The 20,706-nt window shown below is 40.7% G+C and overlaps 3 protein-coding genes and 1 long non-coding RNA gene across 8 annotated transcripts; 3 read left to right on the forward strand and 1 right to left on the reverse strand.

Annotated features, from left to right (window-relative positions):
• Positions 1–55: 55 nt before the first annotated feature.
• LOC114445104 (uncharacterized) lies at positions 56–2,291 on the forward strand. The gene is made up of 4 exons (XR_003671600.1): positions 56–191; positions 931–1,067; positions 1,263–1,307; positions 1,391–2,291. It is a non-coding gene; the product is annotated as an uncharacterized LOC114445104 (long non-coding RNA).
• Positions 2,292–2,502: 211 nt separating this feature from the next.
• Positions 2,503–6,677, forward strand: paf1 (PAF1 homolog, Paf1/RNA polymerase II complex component). The gene is made up of 14 exons (XM_028420316.1): positions 2,503–2,733; positions 3,257–3,289; positions 3,375–3,467; positions 3,546–3,667; positions 3,745–3,811; positions 3,889–3,990; positions 4,099–4,204; positions 4,566–4,634; positions 4,720–4,823; positions 4,916–5,032; positions 5,174–5,302; positions 5,470–5,575; positions 5,751–5,835; positions 5,932–6,677. Exons 1-14 carry the CDS (start codon positions 2,687–2,689, stop codon positions 6,360–6,362), a joined length of 1,611 nt encoding a protein of 536 aa, XP_028276117.1. The 5' UTR covers positions 2,503–2,686; the 3' UTR covers positions 6,363–6,677.
• A 170-nt stretch (positions 6,678–6,847) lies between these two features.
• Positions 6,848–8,629, reverse strand: gmfg (glia maturation factor, gamma). The gene is made up of 7 exons (XM_028420317.1): positions 8,443–8,629; positions 7,952–8,048; positions 7,823–7,872; positions 7,697–7,746; positions 7,512–7,594; positions 7,249–7,322; positions 6,848–7,022 (listed from the first exon to the last, which is right to left on the reverse strand). Exons 1-7 carry the CDS (start codon positions 8,443–8,445, stop codon positions 6,951–6,953), a joined length of 429 nt encoding a protein of 142 aa, XP_028276118.1. The 5' UTR covers positions 8,446–8,629; the 3' UTR covers positions 6,848–6,950.
• A 1,014-nt stretch (positions 8,630–9,643) lies between these two features.
• On the forward strand, positions 9,644–20,683 carry samd4b (sterile alpha motif domain containing 4B). Of its 5 annotated transcripts, XM_028419409.1 has the most exons (14): positions 9,644–9,959; positions 10,985–11,314; positions 11,390–11,492; positions 11,608–12,078; positions 12,264–12,506; positions 12,637–12,746; positions 13,035–13,121; positions 13,436–13,709; positions 13,908–13,993; positions 14,209–14,324; positions 14,568–14,760; positions 15,203–15,341; positions 16,583–16,666; positions 17,815–20,683. In XM_028419409.1, the coding sequence occupies exons 2-14, from the start codon at positions 11,297–11,299 to the stop codon at positions 17,841–17,843; spliced, it is 1,953 nt and encodes a 650-aa protein (XP_028275210.1). In that variant the 5' UTR covers positions 9,644–9,959; positions 10,985–11,296; the 3' UTR covers positions 17,844–20,683. The 5 variants fall into 5 exon arrangements, with proteins under 5 accessions (XP_028275210.1, XP_028275206.1, XP_028275209.1 ...); XM_028419405.1 differs by having other exon boundaries at positions 10,985–11,492; XM_028419408.1 differs by having other exon boundaries at positions 10,985–11,492; positions 15,203–15,329.
• The last annotated feature ends 23 nt before the right edge of the window (positions 20,684–20,706 follow it).

A 20,706-nucleotide genomic window follows, 5' to 3' on the forward strand; every position in this document is an offset into this window, starting at 1 on the left:
TTGTGTGTTTGTTGTTGATCGGCACGACCTCTGATGGGCCGTGGACCACAGCTTTGAAATCAGCCAACCATCGCTGACAGCGGTTTCAGAGGCGGAAGTGCGTGCGGCGTAATATGTGACGATCATTGTAAACAAAAGTCAATGTTTAGCTAACGTATGGAGGAATGCAGTCTCAACGGTCTTTGACTTGAGTAAGTAAATACATACATATCTGCTGAGCTACATCGTTAACAACGTGGATGCGTGTGAGACCAATGCAACGTTAGCTGTAAACGGTGTACCTTCAGTTTGGTGTTTTTTTTGTCTAGCTAACGTATCAGTCGTACGTTTGAAATAGATGTATTAATAATGCAATAAGTGCGCTCAAATGCAATGTCAAAGTCAAAATGTTATGATTAGCTTATGTAGCCACATAATAAAGATGTTTATGTGAAGCTAGCGGGTAACACTGCTCGACTTAGGTAGCAAGCTAGCTAGCTATTAGTGTTGTTTCTGTGGCTATTAATTAGGTATTAAACAAATCACAGACATTCAGTAGATTATTGAGGCAAAACGCAAACTTAACTCGGGGTCGATAGTGTTATCTTACATTGTAATGTACTGTATCATGCACAAATGTCGACATTTAACGTCAGCTGCAATCTTTGATATGCTAACCATCAAGCATCAGTGATGTGCTTCTTAAGTTAGTTGCTCAAACAGCGCTACAAGCTGAAATATTACAGCCAGCTAACAGACGCTATATTTAAAATTATCCACATTATTGCACTATTGGTCTGCAAACTGTAAGTTTTGGCCTAGGTACATACTCCTAGTTTTATTATGTAGAATTGGAAATTGAATTATTATTATTATTATTAGTATGTATGCATAGCAGCATAATTCCAGACGGTGTGACTTATTTCTGCTGTTTGTCTGATGTCTCCACAGAGATCCAGGATGTTGTGTGAAGTCCTGCTGTCATCACTATGGTTCCTGTTTGTTATCTTCTGGGTGGAGACAATAAGTGTGTGGCTGTTTCTGTCCATGTTCTACCAGGACAGGGCATTTTACCACTGGGGAGATGGGTAAGAGATGGTGTTTTCTATTGTAGAGTGCGTCACACAGAAGCAAAAGTGCCACTGCCGCTGTGCTCAAGTGATGCACTGGAAAACACTTGAGATGTAATGGGCACTGTCCATTATGGAAGCAATAGAGTGCATTCTCAGATCATGGGTTATTGAGCATGTTTTTTGAATGGAACCATTTCTTTGCTGTTCCAGGGTATTTGCAGATGATCCTGGACAGATGATATACACATTGAGCAGGTATGAACTTTGTGTTGTCTCAGATTTTTTTTAAATCTGTGACCTGTGTGAGAGGTCTAATCTGTTTTTTTCTGTTCTCACAGAGTTGACCCCCGTATCGAGACAGAGACCCAGACCTGATAAAGACGTCTACTGAATGGATGCTCAATGGAAGGCTGTGACAGTTATGTGACTGAAGGATCTTATATTAATAGGCAGTAGCAGTCTTTGTATTGCACTGACTGCCTCGCACACAGTCCACTTTTAATTGTAGCTGGTGGAGAGGTGCAGCATGAGTGACAGGGGAAGACAATGGGGTGGGATGTCCACCACTGCGACATTTATTATATATTTTCACTTTTTGGGGAAGTAGAATGAATGTTAAAGGAAATCTTGGTTCACAAAGTTCAATGCATCTTTCTTTCTTTTTGTCTTTCTTTTTCCCTTTACTCCACTCAGAACTCCGTTTTGACACTTGCACAGAGGTGGTGTTTTGATCATGCTGTGTTTCTATGCAACTACAGCTTTTGCTACTTACAGCTATGCTTTTGTTTTCAAATATCATACCATACCATCATATATTGCGGTTTCAGTTATGATAATATTAACATTATCTGAGATTTGATGTTTCTTTAATGCTGCAACCTTTAACAGTTACCTATATTTTATATAAGTCGATGCGGTGGAGCAGTGAAGCTATCATTCATCTCTTCCCCATTGACACAGATTTCATACAGAGGTCACATTATAGCAACAAAAACATGTCGCTCAGCTCTGACAGTGCTTGGAAAAAAGATGAAACATATATTTACAATATAAGGCAGGAAAATAAACATTTAGAGACAGTAAAAGAACTTGCCAGCATTATGTTCAGTAAATTAAATTAAGTGAAAGTGTTTAAAAATACGATGCTTTTTGCAAGCCTTTGAGATTTTTCGTCTACAAGACAGTTTTGTGTTTCCTTTTAGGTGTTTGCCAATTAAAACAGTTTTCTGTTCAACAAAACCAGTGGAATTGTCTTCTATTTTGCAAAAAAAGAAAAAAACATGAATGGTTTGAATCGGCCCATGCATTCTGAAGATATGGTGAGCCAAAAAACGTTTGCTGGGCAACCAAACTAAATATATTGAATAAATTGAATAATGTTGTGAGATTTTCCTGTACATCCCACGCCAGGACAGCAGGGGGCGCTTACAATAACCCAAACGACGTTCAGACTCTGGTCCATCCATACACCACCGGGTCATTTTCCCGTCCTGCCGTGAGAAAATAAAAATGTTTACTGATAGGGGAGTAAGAATTCACGGTTATATATAGACTAAAGACGAGAGTTAGAGTGTAACTGCGTATTCGTGTAGTTAAATAGCTTTTCTTTTAGTTGTGAGCAGCAGTTCGTAAACATGGCTCCAACGATTCAAACACAGGCGCAACGGGAAGACGGCCACAGGTACGTTCAGAGCTTGTTAAGCTATCTGTCTTTGTGCACAGTAATTTATGTAACGTTAATGTTAAAACATTTGTGCGTCGTCAAAGTTTGTTGGACCGTTTATTTTCCCGTGCTGTGTAAGGTTAGCCTGCAAAGCTAGGGAACTAGCTTAAACAACGAGCCTTACAGTAAGTTATGCTAATGCGCTAATTATCATTTAAGTAAGCGTGCTGATCTTATTGCGCTGATTCAAATGTTGCGTTAATTTAATGTTTTTAGAGAACGATTGCTAACACTGATGGAACACACACCTAATGGTGCTAACGTTACAAGAAGTGCCTTTAATAGTCCTTAAATACGTATATCACAGATTATTTTGTTGTTCAGTTTGGCATACTGTAGGCATACTGTAGGCAAATATTTATACAAATGTTTATATTTATTATTAGTATGTCTTCCCCCGTAAAACGTGTACACAAATCTGAACTCTTTGCACATCACTGTACTGCAGAAGTTCATGAGAATTGTGTGTTTTCTCTTCCAGCAGGCCATCCTCTCACAGAACTGTCCCAGAGAGGTGAGTTTTATATTCACTTGAAGTGTTTCTTAGTTATTTGAAAATATCTGAGTTCTGTCTTTGTCTATTTTTGTGCCCATGGCAGGTCAGGAGTTGTCTGTCGAGTGAAGTACTGCAATAGCTTGCCTGACATCCCATTTGATCCTAAATTCATCACCTATCCATTTGACCAGCACAGGTAAATGTACCCTCTGTCTTCATTTACTGTCCATCTATAGACAGACACACTGTAACACCAGTCTCTCTTTTGTGACAGATTTGTACAGTATAAAGCCACCTCTCTTGAGAAACAGCACAAGCATGATCTCCTCTCTGAACCAGACCTTGGGGTCACCATTGATCTCATCAACCCAGACACCTATCGCATTGACCCCAACAGTAAGTCTCACATACTCTTCTATAATGCAGGCCAAACATATTAAAATGTAGATTCAGCTAATTGTTTAAATTTTTAGTTCTTTTGGATCCTGCTGATGAAAAACTGTTGGAAGAGGACATCCAGGCCCCGTCCAGCTCAAAGAGGTAGGGCTACTAAATAGGCGGCTTTGTGCTCAGGATTTCTATGAATGGATTTTAAAGTTAATCTTTTTCCTCATAAGGTCACAGCAGCATGCTAAAGTGGTGCCATGGATGAGAAAAACTGAATACATTTCAACAGAGTTTAACAGATATGGTGTTTCCAATGAGAAAGTTGAAGTCAAGTAAGTTGGTCTCACTTTGAAATACTAATACTAATACTGGGACACTGCAAACACATATTATACATGTACATAGTACTTTATGTAAGTAAGACATGTTTTTGTGTTTAGGATTGGCGTGTCTGTCAAACAGCAGTTTACAGAGGAAGAGATCTACAAGGACAGAGACAGTCAGATTTCTGCTATTGAGAAGACATTTGAGGATGCACAGAAATCAGTGAGTGAACATATCATGGGGCTGCCTGTAACCCTTTTGCCTAATGCTCTGATGTATATCAACTGAACAGCAGTTTCAACTGGATGCATGACATGACGTCAATCTCCAGTTTTGGGGATCGGAGGAAAATTCCACAATTATATTGTGTGTAGAGAAGATTGAAGCAAGGCGTCTGGTAGAAAACTCTACAAGTCCAGGCGCCTTGCTTCAATCTTCTCTACCGATGATGACCTGGATGACTGAGAATCTTCATCAACATATATTGTGTGTGTTAACAGTGCTGTTGTAATGTCAGTGCAAACTAAAGACACTAATGGTCCATGTGCATGATTCTTAATGCTTTGTTGGTTTCTATCTCCAGATTTCCCAGCACTACAGTAAACCCAGGGTTACACCTGTGGAGATACTGCCTGTGTTCCCTGACTTTAAGGTGAGCTGACTAGATAAAAATCTTTTCAGAAATCACACAAAACAAGTACTTAAAATTTAAATATTTCTATTTCATCCCTCTCCAGATGTGGATCAACCCATGTGCTCAAGTCATCTTTGACTCTGATCCTGCACCTAAAGACATATCAGCACCAGTAGGAGTTGAAATGATGTCTCAGGCTATGATCAGGTATTTCCAAATGTTCTCCTGTGTCCTCTGCATGAACCCTGCAACAGTTAGAAAATGTGCATAAACACTTAATTATTGTTTGTGTGTTACAGAGGTATGATGGATGAGGAAGGAAATCAGTTTGTGGCCTATTTCCTGCCCAATGAAGACACACTTCGCAAGCGCAAGAGAGACTTTGACGAGTGTGTGGATTATATGCCAGATGATCTGTAAGTGAGAATATCAGAAAAACCATGAATTTGTTAAATTTCTTGAATGTAATACAGGTATTTCTCACTTGTGTCTTTCATTGTAATGGCTGAAACAGCACTTAAATCAGTAGTTTGTGTACTTTCTCTTCTGTGTTTCAGGTATGATTACAAGATTGCCAGGGAGTATAACTGGAATGTCAAAAACAAAGCCAGCAAGGGTTATGAAGAGAACTACTTCTTTATCTTCAGAGATGGAGATGGTGTTTACTACAATGAGTTGGAGACAAGGTAACTCTTCATCAGAGAGACTGCTTATTTGTTCTGCACCTTACCTGCTCCTTGACTGAAAGATGCCATCTTGATGAGAATCATTGAATATTTGTGTGCTATGTTTAGATCAAGAATTGTTTAGTGTATTTTACCTAGTAACTGACAACTTTTACTCTGACCTGCAGGGTGCGCTTGAGTAAGAGAAGAGCCAAGGCTGGAGCACAATCAACGACAAATGCTGTGCTTGTGTGTAAGCACAGAGATATGAATGAGAAGGAGCTGGAAGCCCAGGTCGGTTTGTGTTTCATCTCAATGGAATTGTGTGGATAGTATTTTGTTGCTGGATGTATAGATTATCACGTTTTATTTATGGAAATACAGTACAAGTGGTTCTTCTGCCACACACACACACACGTGCTGAGCATTGCTATTAGTCCCTGATCTCTCCCTTTGTTGTGATTCTCAGGAGGCACGTAAAGCTCAGCTGGAGAACCATGAGCCAGAAGATGAGGAGGAAGACATGGACATGGACAAAGACATGCAGGATTCTGGTTAGTTTTTGTTTCTCATCTATAATTGCAGTTCCTGTTGTTTTCTTGGTGTGCAAAATCTTTTGACATCTGACTTGTGACACTTCTTTCCCCCAGGTGATGAAGAAGATAAGGGCAGCGGCAGCGAGGCAGAGAACTCAGGCAGTGAATCTGAAAGAGATGATGAAGACCGCGAACAAAGGGGAGATGAAGATGAAGACGACGAGGACAGAGGGAAGAGAAGAAGGAAGATGAGTGGCAGCGGCAGTGAGAGCGGCGAGGAGAGGACCAGAGAGATGCGAGACGAAGAAGAAATCTTTGGAAGTGACAATGACAGCGATGACAACGAGCCAAAGAATTCAGCCCGAAGCAGTGGGGAGGAGGGCAGTGACAGTGATGAAGAGGGAGGGAACAGAAGGGGCAGCAGGAGTCGCAGTGCCTCACCAGCACGGAGCGACCGCAGCAGTGACCATTCTGAGACTCAGGCTCAGAGCGGAAGTGGGAGTGAGAGAGGCTCAGATTCCAGCGATGCCAGTGACAGTGAATGAGGCCTGTCATCCGGACAGCACAGCAACCGTCTGTGTGGACAGCTCCATCTGTGGCACTGTTAGGTTTTCATTGAGTCTGATATTAGTTTAGTTGAAGTTTCTTGCTTGTGTGCAAGATACTTATTGCTTTTGGCTTGGAAACATTACTGTCCAATCCAGTTTTATATTATGTAGATTTAACCCACACACCCGTAGCTGTTTGAACACCATTCCCTCCTTATATTTCGTTTGTCGCATAGTCAGTACAGAATCATGTAAAAATGTCTTTGTTCTCTCAGCTTTTGAATAAAATTGCAGGTGCCATTTTGTAAAGAACTGGTCATGGTTTGCTGTGGTGACTCCTCGTCTCAGATTCAGGAAACCTCTAACTGAATTCATACATATAATCCGTCTAAGACAAATGTCATGTTTGATTTCTTCAGCTGATGCTCGGTTCAGGTTCAGTCTTTGGATTATTTCTGTCTGAAATAATTACAAAACTCAACTGTGTAGCAAATCATTTATGAAAAAAGCATGCACATCTGGAAATAAAAGTGACGGTCATGTTTAACAAAGGGAGAGCGCTTTAACGATAAACGCGATGCACGTTCAGCGGAAGAACGCCAGCTGATGTTTCAGCCATTCTTCTGTCAGGTCGTCAGCATTTCTCGTTTCAAAGACCTGGCAGAGGAAAGCAGAAACAGTCACATGATCAACAATGTAACAAAAAACAGACATTCAAATATGTTACTTTCCTAATGAACATCTATACATTTGAAATTTCCCATTAGACGGGGTCTCTGACCAGCTATCTTGTTTTTACATAGGGTGTTTTTCTCGTTCCCTTTTGTCTTTTTCAACACATCTATATTTGATTAACCAAGGGTCATACATTTGTGTTAATTACCTTGGTGAGCTCTGCAGCTTGGACCAGTCGATTTTTACTTCCTGCATACATCATCTGCTGCTCTGGCTTGCACCCTGTTACAAGGGACATTAACATTATTGTAATGATTTTGTTGTGATTTCACCATGTAACATCTGTTAAGATGTCTCATAAATGCCACTTTCATTGATAAAATTCATATTAAACAGAAGCTTTTAGACAGAGACATATCTGTTAGAATGGCTCAGTCTACAGTGACATGGATGCTTTGTGTAGCTGCTTACCCATTGGACTGGAGAATATGAAACACAGAGGGTAGGACACCCGGCCATCAGCATGGACGTATTTGTAGCTGTAGACGATATATGTACGCTACTGTCAAAGAAGTTTAACTTAAGTTATGCTGTTGCCACCTTTTCTTTTACAATATCAGTTTTACATATATCATTTAATCATAAACAGAGGATATCTGGGTTGTCGCTCTGGAAGTTCTTCTCTCAGATCATCCAGTGAGATGTCCTACAAAACAAAATTTGGTACTTTTTAATCAATATTAAAGCAGAATGAACGAATAAAAAATAAAATCTGGACTTGCCTCATATTCTTCCTCGAGGATAACAAGCTGTTTCACCATGTCTATTTTCACTAAGACATACAAATACAACATTAGCTGTACAGATTTAAGCTGGTGACATGTAGCTGTGACATTTATATGAGAGCTTACTCAGTATGGCAGCATTGTTGGTCTCCTTTCGAAATCTAAACTTTTTCAGTTTCTCTTTCAGACTTTCATCCACTTCACACACAACCAGGGAGCTTGACTGCAAAAATATAATGTAAAAAAAACAATCTTAAAATATCTCTATATGCTTGTAGGTATCTGGTGAAACTTGGTGTATTGTCCACAGACCAGACACGGCAAAACAAGACAGAAGGTAAGAGACGTCTTGATCTGTGTAGATGTAAAAGTCTCTATCCACCTTACATGGTGGCATTAAATATTCATAACACCTCTGACATATTGAGGGCAGGAAATGTTTTTTCAGCAATATGCAAGAATGCAGCTTCCTGTGTTGGAAGCGAAAGGGGGGTGGGGTGGACTTGTGTTGCAATAGTTAAGCAAAGTAAAAAATATTTATACGCACAAACATAATAGTCCATCAGATATCAGCAGAAAAGCAAAATCTTTCAAGCAGTTGCAACAGATTCACCTACCATTCTCACAGGATCCGTCTGCGCTTCTGTGTCTGCGGGGTGACAAACGGTTTGTGACAGACTGACAGCTGCTCTCAGTTTGACAAGAGAACCCTTTCCTTAAGATGGGGAGGGCAGACAGCAGAGCATGCAGCAGTTTGCTATTTCCTCTTTTTTCATTAACACAGGATCACATCAGTGTGCAAGGTTTCAGTATGTAAGACAGTCTGACAAGACCTTAAATGGCTGTATAATGTGTTTTTTGTGTAATAGGGGAAACACATTTAGAAAAGGCAGAAACCCTAAGAGTGTGTACGAATGAATCTGATGACAAACACATGTTGTCTTTTGCTCTAACAGTTTCTTTCACTTCCCATTATTCACTACAGACACGGACATCAGAAACTTGCAAATGCAGAACAGGCTCTTTACAATAGAGTAAAATCCACATTTTAATTTATTTAGGTCTGATTATAGATGTCTTGGTTTAGATAAACATAATCAATGTTGCATTGTGGGTCATTCATCTCATATCTTTAACTGAGCATGCCCCTGGACATTACATGACTTTTAATGCAAAAGACTGATTTATTTCCCTAATGAATTACCATTAGGTAATGAGCTGTGGTTCAGGTGGTACAGTGGTTGTCCACACTAACTGTATGGTTGGTGGTTCAATCCCCCCTCCCTCCCTGTGAATGTGTGTGTGCTTGTGTGTGTGAAAAGGTAAATGTGAAGTCTACTAACCATTTACCATTCACATGCATACAGTAAATGATAAACTTCACCTTTAAAGTAAAGCAGACTAATTTTGCTGCCATACTGCTCTCTGCTGGTGGGATCTGTAGGAACATTGCAGTTGTGTTCACACTGCATTTAATTACCGATAAAGTGAGTTTGAAAGTCATTGTATCTTTACAGTTATTACATAAAGTTAGGTCTGCGTTGCTTGGGTGTATATAAGGTATATTCTGAAATGTGCACTTTATGTAATTTTAGACAAAAATACATGTATTACACACATTATTCTTTTGCTCATATCAGAACTACATCATAACATATATTTTTTAAGAATGATTATCATGTATTTTTATCTATGTCGCCAGTGCCCGCCTATTACTACGAACCAGCCTTTGTCAATGAGGGAAACTTTTGTATTTATAAGTTTGTGGGTGGAACAAAACAATACGTACGTCTGGACGTATGACGTTGTGCCCACGTCTTACGTCAACTCAAAATCGAAGTATATTTCTCCAGGCGTACACTCCTTATTTTCTGTATTGCAATTAACATTTTTATACACAAATTCTTTAACATGCTGTACTTGGAACCACGGAGGCTTGTCGCTGTGAAGGATTATCCTTAAGAAGTACTACGTATGAGATTGAAATCTACGCTTCTTTCAGCTAAGCTAACGTTACTGCATCTTTTAGCAAAACTTGCTAGCAACGAAGCTAGCTAGCTATCCCTACCCTGCCGTCGAGCTAGCTATGCATTAGCACGTTAGCCTAGCTAGCTAACCAGTGACAACTGACAAGGTAAACAACAAACCGTTTGGGTCCGTTTATTTGTAATCATTACATACGTAACTTTGTCTAGCTTTCTAGCTACAACCTGTTGTCGATTAAAATAGTGTTTTAACGTCCACGTGCACCGCTAAGGTTGAAGTACGAAGTGGAGAAAAGGGGCAGCAACAGCGTCAACGAAAAACAATACAAATCCCGAATCCCTCATCACAGACTAGGCCGACCAAGCTAACTCTGGCTAACCGCTATGTAATGCCCTGCTGCTGGTGTAATAGTCTCCTTTCTGAAGTTAATACACATCGCAGAATAACAATTCTTTAACAGTTCTCAGACTTGAGCTCATGGTAGGATAACCAGCTTTGTTCATGTGCTGTGGCCTGTAATGTTACAGGTGCTACCGTTTGCAGTGTTGAGGACTTGGCAGTTTTGACATGTAACTAAGGCTAACGTTATCCGTGTGGGGTAGTGATTAAGTCTGTGCTACCTTTTCCCAGTAGCGGATAAACTGCATTACAATTAGCCGTATATACTGAGCACTGACAACCCTTCATGCATCAAGTAGCGGTATATGATCAAGCTTTAATGAGGAGATTATTGATATGAAAAAGCCCTGTAACACCCTAAATTGATTAATGTTATTGAGTAATGAGTTTGCGTGTTTATTTCTTTGTTTTGAACTTGATGCTCTGCACTTTATGATGCAATCCATGATTTCTGGCTTTGTAAACACTTCCTAAAGACCAGTTTCATTTTGTGTTAGTACCACTCTTAGCATATCATAATTGGCTTTCCCAGTGTGGGCTGTTTACTTAGATGGTAAAACATCATAACTTTTCTGTCACAATGTTACCCACAACTTTAGGCAATGGCATGTATTCAACTTGTATTGTGGTGTATACAGTTTAGAAACTATTAGGAAACCTGACCAATTTTCAATGGATGTATAATAATTACAGTTGCATATGATGTTTAAGTTGAAGTAGTCAGCGGACACATTGTCATCTTAAAATTGTCTGCTTTGTTTGTTGATTTAATAGGGTACAGATGATGTAATACGGAACATGCCAGACTGAAAAAAGCTTTTCCTGTTCCTACCTACTGCAGTTGACAGACACTTTCAGCCTCAAGACATCTTCCTGAAAATCCACACCCATCCCCGTCTGCAGTTGCCCCTGCACATGAACCATGTGAGGGCCCCTCGGTCCAATCTGAGGGGATCCCAGGACTGTTGAAAATACAACCCCGCTGTGCGGGGCTGGACTCAACCTGTCTGTGTCTGAGAGAGCAACCTTACTAGTAGCTGTATTCTTATACACACATTCCTGTTCTCCCTACTGAGGAGACACGCCATGATGTTCCGAGACCAGGTAGGTATCCTGACAGATTGGTTCAAAGGCTGGAATGAGTGTGAACAGACGGTGGCACTGTTGTCCCTCCTGAAGAGGGTGTCCCGCACCCAAGCTCGCTTCCTACACATCTGCCTTGAACACTGGCTGGCAGACTGCACTGAGATCCACATCCTTGAAGCTGAGGCCAACAATGCAGGTAGCTGAGAATTTATGTATGATTATGTAGTGGTTATGAACCAGTGTTAGTTTTCAAAAAATACTAACATGAATTACAAAAGATTAATCACTGTGAAAATTCTCCTATTTGTTAGCAATTGTCAGCCAGTGGAACCAGGAGCCAAAAGAGAAAGTGGTGTCCTTGCTGTTGTCCCATCTGCCTTTGCTGCAGCCACGTAATAGCGAGGCCAAATGTGAGTACATGAAGCTGCTGCAGAAGGTGTTGAGTCACACTATCGAGAGTAGCCTGTTTGTGGAAGAAAGCAGACAGCTGCTATCTTATGCACTCATCCACCCTGCCACCACTCTGGATGACCGCACCTCACTGGCCATGTGGCTAAACCACCTGGAGGAGCACCTTTCTGGTGGCTATGCACCCAGGGCCCCATCTAGCCCATACCATCCTCGCCAGGGCTCAGATGAGTGGCCCAGCTCTGCTGAGGCTCTTGACCCCAGCCATGCTTGGCACGAGAAGTCCCCTTCATCAAACACGTCTCCAGCAGGCCAGAATGGGCACATGCCTTTCCCAGGCGGAATGTCTTCACCTATTAACAGCAATAATACAGGCAAGTTTTCATCTTTCACCTCTGTTTTTTTTCCACTGAAACAAAACATGGTGAGAGAAATGGTTTCAGCATATGAGATGTATCAATTTTTCGCAGAATTAAAATTCACAGTATGACTTGCCTTTTCTATTGAAGTACAGCAGTTTTTTTCTTCTTGTTCTTAAATGGCTTGTTTCTCTTACCAGGTATGGGTGGGCAGATGCAGCCCAGTCCTCTGAAGAAGTCCATGTCGATTATTCCTTCCAGTCCTCAAGCTTGTGGCTCTGAGTGGGGTAGTCAGGATGACACAGGGGGCAGACAGAACTACATTCCAACTGACCATGCACCACTATCACCCCAGAGCAGCGTAGCCTCTTCAGGCAGTGAGCAAACGGAAGATCAGGGCTGTAGTCGCAATACCTTCCAGGAGGATGGCAGCGGCATGAAAGGTCAGAGTTCATTACCTAACTTTCCCAAGAGCATTTCCTGCATTTGGCTCTGGTAAAAGCCGTGCACTGCCAACAGCTGTGGTGATATAAGCCTAACTATAACGTGACTTTTTTTGCTCCCTTCTGCTAGATGTTCCTGCATGGTTGAAGAGTCTCCGCCTTCATAAATATGCATCACTGTTCTCCCAGATGACCTATGAAGAGATGATGATTCTCACAGAGCAGCACCTGGAGTCGCAGGTTTTTAAGACTCCCTTTTACATACACAAGGCCAGGCAATAGTTATTCTACATTCCTTATCAATTGTGAACATTATTGTCCTCAAACCTGATGATACATCACCTCTCAATGAGGCATGAAATTAAACAATGCACCCTACAGTTATATTGAGCCAGTTGCACATACAAATGAAGCGATTTTGCCTCTGCCCCTTGGCTTTAATGAAACAGATGGTGATTAGGTTTGTTATTTAGTAACTGTATAAATTGCTGTGTTCCCATCTTGTTATTTTCTGTCTCTCCTTTTTAGAACGTCACTAAAGGAGCGCGGCATAAGATTGCCTTGAGTATCCAAAAACTGCGAGAGCGGCAGAGTGTCCTCAAGTCCTTAGAAAAGGTAATTCAGATGCGATGATCATATTCTTCTCATGCTTAAAAAGGCAACAGTGTTTGTGTTGATGAATTTTCACTTGAGCTGATAAAAACATACTTGAGTATGTACTCAGACATGATTATGTGATATTGGATTTTGGTGCGTTGGGAAATTCCCATCCCCCTTGTAGTCATAGAAACTGACAATTAGTGGAGAAAATGTTTGCTTTACCCAAGAATCATGAATCAGAAATCTTTTTTTTCCACTTCCTAATAAACTAACTCTACTTAATTAAGCTCTAATGAAGCTGCAACAGTAATGGTGTCTTCTTTTATTAGGACATCTTGGAGGGAGGAAATCTGCGTAACGCTCTACAGGAGCTGCAGCAGATCATCATCACGCCCATTAAGCCCTACAGTCCCCCCACTGCAGCCCAACCTGCTTTGGACTCAGCCACCTCCCCTTCAGAAGCTTCAAAAGCAGGAGGAGATAAAGAGCCGGCCTCAGAGGGCTTCCAGTCCCACAATCCACCACCCTGTGATGGAGACTCCTCGGTCACGCCCATCTCAGACGGCGATATTGCTGGACAGTTCACCCGTGTCATGGGTAAAGGTAAGACAAATGTTTTTTCAATTTTTATCTCCAGAAGTAACCTGTTTAGATGTACAGTAGGTGATAATCTAATTTGTCATTTATTTAGGAGAAAGTGCTGTTTAACAGTATTCAAATCCGTTTTCATCTGTACTATCCAGATATACTTTTACACTGAAGTGTGCATCAATATCTAAACTCTGGCTTTTTTTGTTTCAGTGTGCACCCAGCTGCTTGTGTCAAGACCAGATGAGGAAAATATTAGCTGTTACCTCCAGCTAATTGAGAAATGTCTGACACATGAGGTGTGAAAGTTTCTTTAGTTGCTCAGACTATTTAACTCTTCTGTATGCTTGCATTTGTACAGTGTAATTGCACGTAATGCCTTTGTGTCTGTGCAAAAAAACACATTTTTAGCAAGTTTTTTTTTCTACAAAAAATGCTTCTATCCTTAAAAATCCCAAATTCCAGAAACACCTTTGCTAATGCTCTTTGAAATTTTTTTTCTACCCACTGTCAGGCTTTCACAGAAACTCACAAGAAAAGGCTGGTCTCCTGGAAACAGCAGGTCCTCAAACTGCTCCGCCTGTTCCCCCGGAAAGCTATGCTGGACATGCCTGTGTACCGACAGAAAGGGTGAGACTGCTGGCCTTCCTTTTTTCTTTGATCTCACAGTTAAGCAGGGAAGGTGTCACACCAACTGAATGTAACACTCCCTGGACTCATCCCTTCTATCAAACTGTTACTTTGATTCTCTTTGTATTACCTCTTCTCTTTCCTTCCCTCATTAAAATGCTCAATAGGAAATGGCTTCAGCAGCTGCACATGCAGTTTGTAACTCTTTGATTTGTAATGTATGTTCTGTTTTTGTTTTTGTAGCTGGACCTATGGGTCCAACTCCCTCCCCACAGCGGGCTCTGTGAGTGGAGGTGTAGGGCGACGGGGGCAGAGGCAGTTCCAAATGACCCCTCGTGGACTCACAGCAGGGCGCATGTGTCTTACTGGTGGGATTGGAGGAGCATCTCCACGCCACACACTCACTAACCCTGCGTTGGCAGGCCAGGGCAGACAAGTATGTATGCCTGTCAGAGAACAGATATTTTAACATGTTTAACGCATTTTGTAAAAATCAAAACATCAACATCTCATTGCTGTACCAATGGCCAAGTGCGTTTTAAGAAGAGATTTAAAAGCAGGTACAGAGGAAGCCTGTGTAAGATACGAAGGCAGGCAAAGGCCCAGTGCTCTCTGAGCTTCCGATTAGTCTTGTTTTTAGCAAATAAAAAAAAAATTCTAAAGTGCACAATGGACAACAGTCTTACTTCATTCCTTAAACATATATAACTATATAAACTACAAGTCTGAACATTTTTAAAAGAAGTATATTCATCAGAATGCATGTGACAGTGCAAGTGGTCTGGTGCCTTAACTCTAGATGATTTAGATTTTTTATTTAATGACTTGTCTGAAAGATAAGTGATGACTGTAATGAAAACTTGTGCTTTTCTCTGTAGAACCTGTGGTTTGCCAACCCCGGGGGCAGTAACAGCATGCCAAGTCAGAGTCGCAGCTCTGTGCAGCGGACCCACTCACTTCCTGTCCACACGTCCCCACAAACCATGCTCATGTTCCAGCAGCAAGGTATAACACAAGGTCGATCCTCTTCTATTTCTTATTACCATGAATATATATTCACTCACCTCCAGGCTATCCCTCCCCCTGTATTTACATTCTTCATATTCCAAATGTTTGCCAACATTTAATAGTGTTGGGTTAGGGTTAGGGTTACCCTTCATTTCCTGGTTATGTTTTACCACATTTAGTCTTACCTATGTTGCTTATTTAGAACCGTTTCTTTCATTTTGTAAGTAACATTTAAGGATAACAAAATGTCAGTAAAATTGCAACCAGAACTACACATTAACTTAGACATTATGGATTTGATTCTGATGGTTGTGAGCAATGCAACTTAAACAAGTTTTTAACGAAAAAGGTTGAATTGGGTACATGCCAGACTAGAGAACTGCTCCCCCCCTGTGCCAAGGACAAAATAACAAGACAACTTAGCAGCATGTTGCAGTAAACAATCTGTCGCCTCACACAATGTACATAACCTTTTGGTTGCTTCATCATGTGTGCCAGATGCCACACACAAGCGTTTTAAATTCACCTGTAGTGGCTCTGTCGTGTTTTAACAAAGGACATGTTCAAACAATAGTCGGTACAAGAGCCAGAAACTTCTAAATTCACAGATGCATCACCACATCATTTCCTTATGCACAACGGCATTGCTGAACTGGTGAGCTTGTTCAATAAGCCTTTCTAATTAAATCGTCCTTCTTAATGCACTGACAGTAGGTACAAACCCAGAGTGGTGTGTTGTAACCAAACAGCTGCCTCTGACAGCATGTTGGTTTGTTTCACTTTCAAGCTCACTCTTACTCAGATCAGTATTATATATCATGTTTGCATCCACTTGAGACAGATTGAAAGTTACACCTGACAAAAGAATACAGCTGAAGAATGTCTTGATAGACCACTTGTTATCACATTTTGGTTTGAGGGCAAGTCGAGTGCATGCTATAAACACATGCCAACTAGCTGTAGAACAAGGGAAGTGGGCTGCAGAGGCATCAGGGTACAGACAGAATACATTTAAATTGGATGGCTTCTTGTCACACTGTGCAAATTACTTTTTAGAGCCATGGTTAAAACGATTCAGCATGTTTTGTTTGGCCAGCATAAGTAATCAATGCATTTAGTATCGACCGCCTTATTCTCAAGTTATACAGGAAAAGCTTCTTGTAAAAGGTTAAATAGGACATTAAGGAAAAAAGCACCTTTTTTTCTTTTGTTTAATTTTAGCATTTGACTGTTTTTACTCATTTCCTCAGAATTCCAAGTTCCAGGTGCTGACCTGGAGATCAACCCCACGTTGGAGTCACTGTGCCTCAGTATGACAGAGCATGCCTTAGGGGGTAAGTGTCCTCAGCCGCCTCATACTAAGTAGGCCACTAGTTGGCAACACTCACATGACTGGCAACAAGATAGCCACTGCCTTATTACGGTATATGTAGGCAATGAGAGAAAGGATTCAGTATGCAGAGAGACCAACACGCAATACTAATTTTATTAGTTAGATTAGAGCCTTAATATTTCATATTATTTGTTATTGATTGACCACAGTTGGACATCTCAGGGACAGGAGGCATTATTAACGTCTTTTTATGTTTGTACAGTGAGAAAACCTTTGCACGCTGCTTTTTTTCTTGCTTTTGTTACATCTTTAAAACTACAACCTCCAAGTGCTTCAATTATGGTTACCTTCTGACTTCCTGCTTTTTTACCATCTGCCAAAAGCCTTTAGAGATTCATTCCATCCCCCAGAAAGGCCTCTGATATGTAGATTGATGACAAAAAAACACTTTCTTTAGTATAAAGAAGACACAGATAAGATATTGTAGAGCATCTTTTGGAAAGTTGGCCAGACATGGTGATTGAAGACATTGCATACAAAGTGTGCCTCAGGCACTAAATGATTTATTGATTTGGCTTGTTTTGTATGTGAAACTGAAGAAAATATAGTTTAATATTTTCTTTTTGTACTTTGTATTCAACAAATGAAAGGACCACTAACCCCGTTTTTGATGTCAAAGGGATTCGGTGGTAAAAATTGAACGGTATTTCTTGCTCAGTTCTTTCTCTAACCTACTCAAATTAAAGTTGACACTTGCAAGTTCTATGTTTTAGTCTCACGCTCTTGGATGTGCAGAAGTACAAAGCCTAAAGGATTTTTATGGTCTGCACTGTTTATGCTTTCATCCAGCTGTATTCTTTTTCTAAGTTTGAGATGGAACTGTTGCATATGCAGAAGTGTGTCTAATAAATATAACATATGCTATGGTTAGTGCCTGGAATATCATAAAAATGCGCGAAAGGCATGCAGTGGATGAAGAGGATTTGTGGACACATAAAAGGACATCAATAACTTATTTTGCCCCAGGAAAGGAGAAAGCAGAGCAGAACTCTGCGAAGTCCATTTTGAAGGGTGAAATTTGTGTCATGCAGTATTTTTTTTATGTGTGTACATGTCTTGAAAAATTCTTATTTCCTATCTTCTTCTCAGATGGAACAGACCGGACATCAACAATATGAAAAGAAGAAAGGAAAGCTACACTTCAGTTGAGGCCTGTTCGGTTCCTCGTCACCCAGCACAAAGATATACGTATGCTTCAGAAAACCAGGCAAAAGCAGTCACTACAAAATGACAAAAAAACTGTGTATATGTTCTCTAATATTTTTGTACTTTATTATATACAACTAAGTTTATTAAAATGGAATACAGATGAATATTATATTGCAGGACACAGAGAAAAGTAAACTGCGCGCGCTGCTGCATGTCACCTGCAGGCCTGTGGCATGATGTGCAGAGGCTCAGTTTACCACAGAGAGAGAGAAACTGAGTGGATTGGTGCTGTCTTGAAGGGTTTTTGCCCTGTGAGTTACTCTTCTTTTCCTTTTGCCTTGGAGCAAGGTTTTTATCCGAAACATGACAGCCACAGCCCCTGCGCCACATAACGTGTAGAATCAGAAACTTTTCAGCCAAGAGTGAGGCACTTTTAAATTATCTTTCATATTAGGCACTAAACTGTAATTGACTTTCTCACTGAGGTTCCACTTGTAACCAGGTGTTGATATGCAGACACCTTCCTAATTGTTCTGTAACCAGTGCTAGTCAGGGCTTGTGTTGGTGGAAAGTTGGACAGCTTTTCTTGGTTCTTATTGTCCTCTCTAGAGAGTAGGTTTTTGTGGCTGGGAGGCATGAAAGTGAGGAACCAAAAGAGACGAGGAAAAGCTTGAATTTAACTTTGGGCGTACATTTTGTCTCGTTTTCCCTAAACACAAAGTCAAAGTAGAAGTGACTGTCCTCCTCTAAACTTCTACAAAAGCCAAAGAGAAGGGTTGTGCGATTGTTAGTTTGAGGAAGATATTTGGGGTGAGATGCAACAGGCTGGTATTGTTTTTTTGTTTTGTTTAAAAGAACAGCGATTTGAAGCATTTATGCCAGCTGCAATTTGTCTGTTATTTTATGCCCGACTACATAAATGATGATGAATCTCATTTTGTGCCGAGGAATTCCCAGAGGGGTGAGTAAGGGCTGGTGAGGTTTGTACTGTGCGAGAGCTGATTTGATATTGAATTGATAAAAGCGAGGAGGATAGAGTGTTTTCAATTTCCACTCTCATGCTGGGTGGGAAAACTAAATGAAACCCATCTCAGCCCTCTGGCCCCTTTTATGATTGGCTTTTGGAAAATGAAGCTTGATCTTATAATAAATGCTCTGGAGTGCAGCGCCTCGCCCCTCCCAGCGCCCTCTTCCTCAAATGGCCAACGTGAAGATTTGATGAATCATGCTATTCAAGGTGCTTGATGATGTCCATATTTTTCTGTTTGTGTCTCGGTGTGTTTCAGTCGCAGAACCCTAACATTATCATGTGGTGTCAGTGTTGAATCAAAAACTGTCTTATTCAGCCTCTGTCTTTGAATGTGGCAGAGCCGGAGGTGCATGTATGTGTAATATGGTCTTAACTTTTGGATCACTTCTGGTTGCATCATAAGGCAGGGAAACCATTCACATATTATTTCAGCAGAGCCATAGGAGGTCTGTCTAGTAAAGATGGTTATTTACAGATATCTTTTTCCAATTGTATTTTTTACTCTCCCTTGATATTGATAACTTATGCTTATTTTCTATATTCGCATGTTTTGCCACACTAATACAACACTGTTGTAGATAGAGGACATGGTGGTTGATGGTGCCCAGTGTCACCAACAGCTAGAGAGCAGAAATCTTGCAACTAATGTTGTATGTTTATATCGCCTAAATGTCACTGTTTACATCTCTCTGGGATAATGCCCAATTCATGTTATGTGATGTCATGAATAATCCATTGTCTCACTATGTAACACATTAAAGAACTGAAGCCTTCTCACATGTGAGCTGGCTGGGTAGAGCCTGAAACCAGGAACATTCTACCCCCAAATCCATGGACTCCATATGAGTCTCAGTAGATTGTGATAACTGTATGAGGCATGTAACAACTGCTAGTTTTTCTCATGAGGTGGCAAGAAAGAATAGTTTCTCTGGCCTTGTGATTAAAATGTTAGCTGTCATGTCCTAAAAAAACTGTTCATGTGGTGCCTGAAACGCTCAGCTCCAGCATCCTCAGTATGTTTTAATAATGGTCTTGAAGTGTTCTAGTCATAGATTTCTTCAGAGCAGGCTCTTGGATAGATCTGACTTGAGTAACAGCATCACACTTATGCCCGCAGAGGACTCTAGCGAGTTAACAATGCTGGCTTTAAGACTCAGCTTTCTTCTATTTAATGATTCATATACTGTATATCGACTGTGTTATGTTACAAATGGCTCAGATCATCCTTTTCATAGCCTCTGTTGCTTTGAACAGCCTACATATTTACTACAAATAGACACAGAGGTACAATGCAGCTGATTCCTGCAAGTGTGTGTGTGTGTTCATAATGATGATGCAGCAAGGGGATGACAATGCTTATCTGAGCCACAAATTATGTGATTATGAGTAAACTGAACACTAATAACAGGCCAAGGAATATGTTTACTCCATGTTTACATTCCAATGATGCGTGAAATGAGTTGGGAAATGGACTTCATAAGTTCAGCCTGGTGTTTTTGAACATGCCAAGCATCCATTAGGAGGTACAGAGCCTGCGTCATGTGGAGACGTCTAACCAAGTGGTCCTGAGATCATGTTTATGTCCCTGCCAGGCTTAATTATTGAATTGATGCAGCCAGCTGTAGGCTACACTGCACATATTTGTCTTGTACAATTTATATTTAATTCTAATATCTACCCCCTCAGACATTTTCTAATATTTTATGAACCTTTTGCATCACATGCTTACACTCTACTTTTTTACTGTCACTCATATGTGTGAATGGTCTGAAGTGCAACATCCCGTCGGATCATTGACAGTC

This window comes from Parambassis ranga, chromosome 13 (genome assembly GCF_900634625.1).
Source record: "Parambassis ranga chromosome 13, fParRan2.1, whole genome shotgun sequence".
NCBI lineage: Eukaryota > Metazoa > Chordata > Actinopteri > Ambassidae > Parambassis > Parambassis ranga.